This window comes from Apis florea, unplaced genomic scaffold (genome assembly GCF_048593485.1).
Source record: "Apis florea isolate Af1SG1 unplaced genomic scaffold, ASM4859348v1 contig_3496_pilon, whole genome shotgun sequence".
Taxonomy (NCBI): domain Eukaryota; kingdom Metazoa; phylum Arthropoda; class Insecta; order Hymenoptera; family Apidae; genus Apis; species Apis florea.
In genome coordinates, this window is record NW_028256773.1 from 3,769,154 (window position 1) to 3,780,244 (window position 11,091).

At 27.0% G+C, this 11,091-nt stretch overlaps 1 protein-coding gene and 4 long non-coding RNA genes across 8 annotated transcripts in view; 2 read left to right on the forward strand and 3 right to left on the reverse strand.

Annotated features, from left to right (window-relative positions):
• Positions 1-11,042, forward strand: part of LOC100865177 (uncharacterized) — a 27,945-nt gene extending 16,903 nt beyond the window's left edge. For all 4 annotated transcript variants that reach the window (XM_086913248.1, XM_012494642.3, XM_031920293.2 and 1 more), the window contains 3 exons: positions 5,069-5,326; positions 8,489-8,834; positions 10,212-11,042. In XM_086913248.1, the coding sequence (XP_086769374.1) occupies positions 5,069-5,326; positions 8,489-8,834; positions 10,212-10,576 (969 nt within the window). In that variant the 3' untranslated portion in view covers positions 10,577-11,042. The remainder of the gene's footprint in view (positions 1-5,068; positions 5,327-8,488; positions 8,835-10,211) is intronic.
• On the reverse strand, positions 7-1,733 carry LOC147656750 (uncharacterized). The gene is made up of 2 exons (XR_015293656.1): positions 1,041-1,733; positions 7-886 (listed from the first exon to the last, which is right to left on the reverse strand). It is a non-coding gene; the product is annotated as an uncharacterized LOC147656750 (long non-coding RNA).
• On the reverse strand, positions 3,337-6,417 carry LOC116415475 (uncharacterized). Its single transcript, XR_004226092.2, has 3 exons — positions 5,568-6,417; positions 4,197-4,388; positions 3,337-3,953 (listed from the first exon to the last, which is right to left on the reverse strand). It is a non-coding gene; the product is annotated as an uncharacterized LOC116415475 (long non-coding RNA).
• LOC147656751 (uncharacterized) lies at positions 6,017-7,416 on the forward strand. Its single transcript, XR_015293653.1, has 3 exons — positions 6,017-6,269; positions 6,435-6,556; positions 7,119-7,416. It is a non-coding gene; the product is annotated as an uncharacterized LOC147656751 (long non-coding RNA).
• Positions 9,753-10,277, reverse strand: LOC147656752 (uncharacterized). Its single transcript, XR_015293655.1, has 2 exons — positions 10,140-10,277; positions 9,753-9,922 (listed from the first exon to the last, which is right to left on the reverse strand). It is a non-coding gene; the product is annotated as an uncharacterized LOC147656752 (long non-coding RNA).
• Positions 11,043-11,091: the final 49 nt, after the last annotated feature.

Genomic DNA, 11,091 nt, shown 5'->3' on the forward strand with positions numbered 1-11,091 from the left:
AATCTGTATTGTTGGAATAATTATATTGAAACTGTTGGGTAAGACTGACCCATATGGATCAATATTATATCTAAAATTCCATTCAATAATATAACAAATAAGTTGTACAACAAATAATTGCTAACAAAATTTGTACGAGGTACAGAAAATATTATGAAAATTATATTAGAAAACTAATTTATAACTTACAGATTATTCAAATCAATATTGATTAGTTTTTATTCTTTCATTCCAATTTTAAATATTATGATATTTGGATGTTATATTCGATCGTAATGCTCTTTACTGATGATAATTCAAGCGTTTGTTGATTTTAGATATAAAAGTAGGGCGTTTATCTTCCTTCCGCATGTATGGATCACCAAATACATCATAAATCAAATTATTCAACATAATTTATATATTCGTAACATTATACATATCGTAAAATTATTTTATGAAATTATGCGAAAAGGAATTATATATGAGATTATATTTCATTTCATGAAAAATATCTGTCTTTGTATAAAATCATTAAATAAGGTAAAATCATAAATTCTAATAAATTTTACTTTTTTCTTTTCATTCTCACAACATGAAATATAATGGATAAAAATAAAGAAAAAAAGAAAGGAAGCAATTTTAACTCTTGCCGTAGCTCGTTGTTGACCTATATACCAGTTAACGTATTACTCGAATCTTATCATTAAACATTACCACTATTGTAATCCTAAAAGATCGAATTGCTCTATCGATCTATTAAAATCATCTAACATCATTGTTATTTATGGAAAATAAATTTTTCCTTTTTCAGTTCTAACAACAAATTGCACATTTTTTTTTCTTTAATAATAATAGATAACAATTAATAATATTATAAGCTCAATTAGCTTATCAGATTCGAAATCTGAAAAAAGAAAATTTCATATGCATCAATCTAATGAAACAATTATACGTAACAATTACAATTATAATAATCTATTTTATTCGGGAAATTAAATACTAATTACTTCCAATATAATAATAATTATAATATAATTGTCAGGATAATAAATCATTACCTGTAACATAAAACTCTCAAATTGATCACTAAACATTATTAAAATCTTCAAGTAATTATACCTAATTAAATTTAATAATTATAATTATAATAATATACTGAAAAACTCTTATTAATTATTAAATACTACCTCTTCGTTCATCAACAAATTTACTTAACTTGCCTTCCTTTTCTTTCAACCATATCCTTCAATTACCAGCAAATATCTTCCATATTCGGTGGATTACAGTTTTTAAAGCAGATTTCGCTTCGCTGGCAATTTTTTTTATTATTTTCCTTTTTCTAATTAATCCTGACACGAAATTCCGAATTTCCGACGGAGGTGGTTAGACCACCGAGCTGCTTTACATTATCGATCCTTATCCCTCCTCTCTCCCTCTCACCTCGGCTGTATAGAGACTTCGGCTTGCTTGTTTTCCTTGGAACCCAGTTTGAACTACTAAATTTCCATTTTCACTCGACACGAAGTGAATTTTCGTCGTGCGATTCCTTCCTTCGTTCGCGTCCGTTCAACCTGGTTCCGTGGCCACGATTTCGAATTTTCTCGAAGCGAGAGGAGAGATATCGTAGTTGTTCGGAAGCTTTTCATTAGATTTAATGTATTCCAGATCCGCTTCCTCTGGAAGAGAGCCGACAACTTTTTCCTCCGTGTCTATAAGAGGCTGAGAATTCGTGCTCTCTCATCCGATGCACTGGAGACCGGTTGCGCCCTCTCTCCTTCTGAGAGGGTTACCTACTTTCCGTATGTTTGACACGTTAATGAGACCGCCATTGTGTTTTTGAGTTGTCGAAATGAAGTATTTTTTCGAGAGAAAATTTGTTTGTGAATTATATATTTCTATCTTCTTAGATCTAATTTTTTTGAAACAACGATGCTTCAATCGAATTTGAATTTTTTTACGGCTTTTTTGAATAATGGTATTTTCATTAAATTTTAATTTTAATTTATTAATTAGTTAATTGTAGTTTTTAGATTATGAAAAATTAGCAAATTTCATAAGTTATTATTTTTTTAATTATATATATATTAAAAAATAAAAATTTAAAAAATTAAAATATTAAAAAAATATATATATATAAGTTTTCTATTTGCAATTATTTTATTTATCTCATTGGATGGGAAAGAACTCAATTGCATTTAATTATATTTATTTAATTAACTAGATAGAATTAATTTTTTTTATCTTCAAAAAAATTATTTTTCTGCATCATTATTTCTTTGATAATATGATATCCGTGATTCTTTAGCAGTTCTTTAGCATAGTTTCAATGATACAATCTTTAGGCACAATCTACGTTATTTCTGATAGTGCATTTATAGCAATAGTTTTGTTGTAGCAACCGGTTTACCAATTTCTCCTTTGTGATTGTAACTATAGTGTTCTCTATTAAGTTAGAATGTCCTCGTCCAGTTCGGTCTCAAAGCTTTGTTAAAATTATGTTTTCATACAATTGTTGTCCTGTTCCCTAGTTACTTGTATGTTATCATTATGATATTACTTTGGTGCATTGTTCCTTTGTTAATGAAACATACAACGAGAATATTATACAATATGGCCAAATGTGACAACCGTACATGTAAATTAAACAAGTATTACTGAAAGTGAAATTAAATCATAGAATTATGATCGTTCATCCAGTATTTTGATCGAGTGTGAAATGAAACATTGTTTGGATATTATTTTTAAGAGGATTGTTCTGTGGAAATGGAATTTCATTTGTTACTCGTGTTTAAATATCCGCGTTAGACGAAATGTTCCTCTTGAAGAAATGACATTGAGGAAACCTGCGTTTCTACCTTTATTATTATGCATTTGGAATGAATAGCGAATGAAGCTTGGTAGAATAAAGTAAATTTTACTTCAATATTGAATTTTAATCCTAGAATCCAATTATTTTTTTCTTTTTAATAGAATCTATTTGAATATTTGATACTTAATTAATTTTTGATCGAATTTTTTGAATAATATTTTAATCAAATTTTACTCCTTTCTGTTGGAATAATGAATAATAATGAATAATAGAGTTTTAATAATTAATAATTCTCAAATTCGAATATCACTCATGACTCATTCTTTTTTGCAGCGAATGAGAACAAATGAGAACAGTAACAGAAAAGTAAAATAAGTTATTTTTTTTATTTTATTTTAAATTTAAGTAAATATATATAATTATATATATAAACTTATTAAGATAAAATTAGGATTTAGTTTATATCGAAACTAGAGTTTTATTTCAATTTACTTTTGATAATTATGCAAATTAAAGTTTTTATTAAATTTGAATAAAAATTCATGTTTATTATCTTTTATTTATATTTACTATTTATTATTTAATTTGTTCTCTCTCTTTCTCTGTACATATCTTGTTTTACACTTTCATAAATATTTGTTTATTTTTTATTTTCATAAATATTTCATATTTAGTAAATAATGAAATTACATTCCATTTAAATAAGAAGCATAGAAAGATTTGTATTAATAAAAATTTATGAATTTTTAATTATTAAAAATTTGTTTATAAGCATTATTAAAGAAAAGAAACAAACATGTATACGTGTAAAATATCTGTATAATTTTCGGGATAGAAATTCGTAATGATTTTGGAATGTACTCGGCCATTGATCTCATCCAAGTTTCCTCATCCTTTTCACATGAATCTTATGTGTCATTCGTTGTAAAGCGAGATCAATCAATCTTCGGTTGCTTTTTAATCGATCGACTTTGACGTAAACGATTTGTTACGAATTTTTGCATCGAAATCGACACGTTCGTCTCCTATCGCTTTAGAATGTGGTTTACGATTTTCACTTTAAACCCGTTTAGTGAAACTTTGACACGTTTTCATTGTGCCAAAAACAAATAACATCCTCGATTGATATTTCACTATCAATCATTATTTTTTTTTAATTTTTCTATAAAGTTATAAAGTTATAAATTAAAAAATTATAAAATTATACAGATAGTTAAATTAAAAAACAGCACAATTTAAAGAAACTTTTTCTTATAAATTTTATTACAGTTATTATGCACATATTGAATATGAATTTTTCGAATTAGAATGAAATTTCAATTATTTTTATTTTAAAAGTTAATTCGTTAAATTCGTAATTATTTCTTCTAATAAAAATTCAGGCCGTTGAAAAATTTCTAATTACCTGCTGTGTATACGTGCGAATGCTCTTTAACTTTTTTTTCAATAGTACTTCCAAGTTTTTTTAAGACTTACTTATACGCATAAATGAAAAATTATTTTTTACTGCATCCACTTATAAATGTTAATTATGCAAGTTTTAAATTTTATGAGGTCTCTTCGTTTCTTTTTTCTTTAGAATTAATAACTAATTAACCTGAAAAGAGATGATTTCTTAAACACTTGGCAAAAATCTGTAATTTAAGTTATTTATTAAAAAAGATTAAGATTTAATAAAAAAGAATTTGTCTTTTGTCATAAGTTTCAAGTTCTCTTAAATTTTGTAATAAATGATTAATGAATTCATCTTTTTTTTATATTTATATTGAATTAAATGGTTTCAAAACACGTTTATTTTGAAAAAAAAATCTTATATATTCTGTTTATATATATGTAAATGTAACATATGTAAATTATGCAACATCACCAGAATATATGTATAAAATTAATATTAAAATATGAATAATTTTTTTTAACAATATTATTTAATTCTAATGATAATGATTAAAGCAGAGAAAAATTTAATTAAGTTTAATAAAATTCTTTATGCGAATTATATTAATATATGTACACAAAATATAATAATTTAAATATAATTTCATTTGTTGAATTTTTAATAAAAAATTTAATTTTACTTAATTAAATTGTATTTTTTAGATTTGCATTGATACACTAAATTTTATTGGAATCAAATTATTCGATTTTATTTATTTTTAATTTTTATATATGATGTGCATTTTATACATTTTTCTCAATCTACATATGAATTGATCTAAAAACAAAAATTCCTAATTTAATAAAAGTGATAAATAATAATGAAATAATATCAAATTTCAGAGGCCAAATTTCATCATAGCAAATATGCGTCTACAGATTCTTAGCTTGATATTCTTTGCAAGTGTAATACTCGTGAGGCAAATTTCAGCCCATGGAAGATTGATAGAACCACCATCAAGAGCTTCAATGTGGAGATATGGTTTTGATACTCCTCACGATTACAATGATCACGAATGCTATTGCGGAGGATTTACTAGACAATGGCAACGAAATAAGGGAAAATGTGGCATATGCGGTGATGCTTGGGATGCACCAACGGTAAGACATAAATTTTTTATAAAATTGCTTAGTTTAATGTGAATATACGATGATGTGCATTAGTGGAAAAGAAGGAAAAAAATATTCCTTTCTATTAAGACTTTATAATAAATTATATATTGCACAAATACTTTTTATTGAATAATGTTTAATTTTTCGAGAAATATTAGCATATATCTATATTTAGATTCTATTTAATTTATAATTCAAGCAGATAAAAATAAATAAAAATTATACGAACCAAATGCGCCAAGATTTGTAGGTTAGACCAATAAATAATTTTAAAGTTTCATAAAAATTCGTATCTGTCAATCATTGATTTTTCCTTATAAGATGCGTGAACACAAACTTTGAAATCATTGTACTTTTGTACAAAAATAAATTTCAATTAAACGTTCTATTCTTTAAATAGCAAAGTTATCATTCTGTCCATTTAATATTAAAATTTCAGAATTGGAATTCGCCTAACGGGACTTTCAGAAATTCTTAACTCCTACACAATCTTGGATATAACTATATTAAATTTGAAGCATTTCAAATATACTTATAAGGAATTATTGCGAGAAATTGAGAGAACAAATCATTTAATTAATAATAACTATAAAATGGTCTTTAACGACGCGACGCGACGTTAGAAACTATTCGAAAAATGGCTACTAAGAAATAGATCTGTTATAATCGATACAGATTGCACGCCATCTATCAATATTTCATATATCATTCAAATTTATTTGGCATATTAAATTGCTTCGAGTAAGGATAAAAAATGAAAAAAGATATGATTTATTAGAAGATAAGAATTTAAATAATTTAAATTTTTCACATAAAATTTTTCTTCTCTTTCTTTTTCAAGTTGAAAGAATTTAGTTTTGAATTTTATTTTACTTTGAATTTTATTTGATTATATAAATCCTGTTTTACGAACAGATGAAATTACATTTCAGTAAGATAAATTTATTTAATATTTTATTCCAATAATTAATGATATTTATTTTTTATTTTTGCTTAAACTTCACAATAAAGAATTTAGCTAAATATAATGTGAGGTTATATATATGTAGTCACGTAACTGGGACATGCTTTTTTCTTTTACAAACAAAAAAAAAAGAAGGCAGAGAATGGCAGAGGAAAAGTTGAATGGTTTAAAGAGCTTTCCTGAGTGAGCTTTTCCTCTCTTTTTTCACAAGTGTAATCGTGCATCATCAATCCCACGATCATATATTTTAAAAGGTATTAATATATTTTTTAAAATTGCTTTCTCGTATCATTTTACATAGAAAATTATCAAAATAAAATATTTGAAAAATAAATATCTCGTAAAATATTCAAATTATCTATATTTTTGCTAAAATAGATTTTATTCGTTATTAAATAAAGGATAAAATATAATAAAATTAATATATTATTTAGCTCCATTTTATATTTAATGCATGAAATCAGGATTATAATGTACGTATATTCATTCGTTTTTTTTTCTTATGCTGATATTTTAAATAATTAATCAACACATTTTCACATTAATTATGCAGCACATGCATTCATAGTGAGTTTAATTTAACAGTAGTATAATTAAACACGTTTTCCTTGAACTTTTTATCATTGTTATTTACGTACACTATTAAGCAAAAATATACATAAATACTATTTGAAGTAAAAAGATAAAAAAGAAAGGAAAACTAAATAAAAAGAAAGTACTACGTCAAACGAGATGCATCTTATTGTGAAGTTTGTGTAATTATCTCCTGGTAATGTTCTTGTAACACAGAATAAATTACTATTTGCGATTTTCCAGTCTGTTGGACGAACATAAGCCTACAACAATAAGCTACAACAATACCACGTATTTCAACACCTCTCTTAAAAATATATCTTGCAAAATACAGAATTTAAATCATCGAATAGAAGAATAAAAGAAAAAATGGGAAAAAAGATTTATTCGATAAAAATTACGAAGAATAGAATAGAAGATGGAATATTTTCAAAGTACTTGCTTAATGCTATTTTAATTAATACTAAAAATTCACTAGTTCGAATTATTTTTGATAATTTATGAAATTATATCAACAATAAAGTTTTTTAGATTTTATAAATACAACTATTTTTATTTTGCAATTCTTCGGTTTTAAGTTAAAAAATTTAACAAATTTGACGATTAAACAATCGAACTATAAAAATCTAAACTAAATAAAAATTAAAAATTTCATTTTTATAATATTATAGTATAATAAAAGAATTCAATATAAAATTAAACAATTATATGGCATAGTTAAAAGTTTACAAAGGATAATTCTATTTTCTTTCTTGATCCTTCAGAGATGTTCAATCGAATTTCCAACCAATTTATCATTCGATCGAAAGATATTTCCCTTCGATTATACCAATTCGTATCAATTTTCACGATTTACTTCTTCTCCAATTTTCTATCTCGTTAATTATTGCAACGAATTTAACAATCATTTTTCTAACAATTCGTAAATGAACAGATATAATAACTTTCCAAGCTAACTAGACTAACATGTTATCATGCACTATTTATATATTTCACATATAAAATTTCTTCTGCCAAAATTTATAATCTCCTAAATTTGAAATTCAAACTTTTATCAAGATCTGAAAGTAAAGGGAGGAAATTTCAATCTTCTTGTGAACTTTTATTCTCTGTAGAGAAGTACTGTCTACATTCTATTTATTCTATTGAGAGATTCTATAAATGCAAAAATTAATTCTGTTTTCACATTAATTGTATGAGATAGAATGTAATTTTTATTTGAAGCTAAGAATAAAATTACATATTTTTTTTTTTTTTTTTACAACCTTACAATTAAATTAATCAGAAAAAATCCTCACAAGTCTTGAAATGCAATTTTTCAAACGACATAAGATACCAAAGTATACTTGATCCACTTCTATCCTATTTATAAAACAATTCTGACACATTTTTAAAATATCACATGCTCATGTATCATTCTTACATACTCGTTCATAAAATTCAAATAAATTACAAAATCCGTGGCTGTTAAAATAATATAGAAAATAAAATAAAAGAGAATTAATAGCAATTTCAATTCCAGAATATATACTGATCAAAAATTACAAGTATCAACTTCATTTAAAAAAAAAAAATTACACAAAAATAAATACAAATTTCAATTTCACTTACAGCCCCGTTTGCACGAGACAGGTGGCAAATACGGGAATGGTGTGATAGTGAGAAAGTACCGAACAGGTTCGGTGATACCGGTCCGTGTTGAACTCACAGCGAATCATCACGGTTACTTCGAGTTCCGTGCATGTGCGATGACCTACAAGAACAAGGAAGTCGATCAGGATTGCCTGGACCAACATCTGCTTCGGTCGAAGAACGGGTCGATCAGATATTATCCCGGCCCAGGGAACAAGATCTTCGAGGCTTTCTACAAATTGCCGGACGATCTGACTTGCGCTCAATGCGTTTTTCAATGGAGATACGTGGCTGGAAATAATTGGGGCGACTGTGGAAACGGAACAGGTATTGTGACCAATAAAAACGTTCTCATCGTTTTGCTCTCCCTCCCTCTCGCTCTTTTGTCATTGTGACATTGTCGAAAACGAAATTCGAGGACCGTTCTCACTCTCGCATAGCACTCCTCTCCGATTATTCTTTGGATCCAAACGAAGTTGGAGATTTTTCTCAATGGCGAGCGAAAATTTCCGTTCCATTTAATTCCGGGGCGAATGTTGGCCCGCACTTTGTTCCAACTGAATGGATGTTCGAGAGACACCGTTTTGCAACAAAAGCAAAAATGGATCCTCGTCGTCGTAGGCACCGAGGTGGTCGTTGTTGCGGAGATGTTGTTCAAGCTGGGTGCATGGAGATTGAATTTCAGGGATATTGGGAAAAGTTGATAGAATGAAGCGTTTGTTCGAAAGGGTGGAGTCGATTAAAAGCCGCTGATTGCATCGGGGGTAAAGTAGAGCGGTAATTCAGTTTGCTTCTCTTCTTGATTTTTGAGAATGGAATTTTTAGATCGTTTTTTTTTTTTTTTTTAGTTTAAATTATGTTTCTTCCGTTAATAATGGAGTGATTAGTGTCGGAGAGTTTGATTTTTAAATTAATTCTTACATAATTTTGAATGAGCTTTTTATAATTTCATTGCTTAATATCTTTTCCTTCATTTTATAAGAATTTTCAATTTCATTTGTGTTTTTGTTTTCCATGTTTTTTTATCGATTTGTGCATGCGTAGTCCAAAAATTTTATTACTGAAAAAAATAGTTGACGTACGAATTAATAGATATAAAATGGATTAAATTTTGTAGAAAAATAATTCTTATTATGCCTCGATGGAAGTATAAATGAAAGTTTTTAATTTTTCATATGTAATAAATATTACATAATTAATAGTGGCATTGAATAGTTGCTTCATATTCATTAGTATTCGTTGGAGTTTATCTTTAAGCAATCGCTTTATTATTTTCAGATCTCATATACAAACATTTATTTCAAAATTATTCATCATAATATTCTTCTATTTTTACATGTTTTAAATATTATTTTACATGTACAGTGCTTCCAATGTAATCTTTTTTCTTGAAGTGCAATATAATGCAATATAAACTAAAAAGAATATAATTGAAAAATTATTTTCATTTATTTAAATATATTCATAATATATTTAAAGATTTTTAATATGTAAATCAATTACTACATACTTATCATTATACAAAATAAATTATAAAAAATGAGGTTTATCAAATTCAGTTTACGAAGAAATAGAAATAGAAAAAAAAAAAAAAAGGAAAAAATGCTTATAGTTGCAAATAAAATAATTTACCTTATTTTTAAAAATTAATAAGTTTCATAACATAAAATTATAAATTGTACTTCTTTAACAATACGTCTTCAGGAGCTGTAGGTTGCGGCCCTCAAGAAGAATTTCGTGCTTGCGCTGATATTACCATCGGAGATGACGTGGAACCTCTTCCACCTGCAGAGCCGCCAACTCCGAAATCGGTTCCAGGAGAAAAATCGGCAACAAAGCCAACATTGGTGCCAGAGCCGAGTGGATCATATTGGTTATTCAGTGTTATTATCGCTGGTACGTGCCTGTTGGTTGTACTGGCGGCTATGGCGTTGCTTTATGCCTATTATTATCACTCTGGCCGAGCCAAAAAATGGCTTATGGCGAGAAGGTTGACACCTGAAAGTCCACCTGTCGCTCCACCGAGGCATAAAAAACACAACACGTCCAATGCACCATTGCAGCTGTAGAAGTATATTTGTACTTGACGGTAGGGTGACCAAATATGCACAAAGAAAAGTAAAGAGAACTGTATAATTCTGTAACAATTTCTGTAAATGCTGCTTCGACATTATTTTACAATATCTTTTAACAATAATAGGTCATGTGTGTATATGTAATATATGTATACATAAAAAAAGAATTTTTTCTCATTAAGATAGAGAAAAATGGTCACCCTGATTTGTTATTACTTGCAATGCAACTTCTTTTGTTCATTTTCTCTCTTACATGTATTCAGAATATTTTTCTATCGTGCGTGTCTGTGCGAGAAAAGTATACGTATATATATATATTCGTGACATTGTAATGTATGCGTGATGGGAAAATTGTTCTCGTTTTATATTTAGATTTTTATAGAGTAACATCGCTCACTTTGCACACATTCATCTTGTATATATAAACTTTCTTACATTAAACATATTTATTTTCTAAGAATTTGTGATTCTTAGTTTTATTCCCTCCATTTTTTTCTCTTCTTTTTATA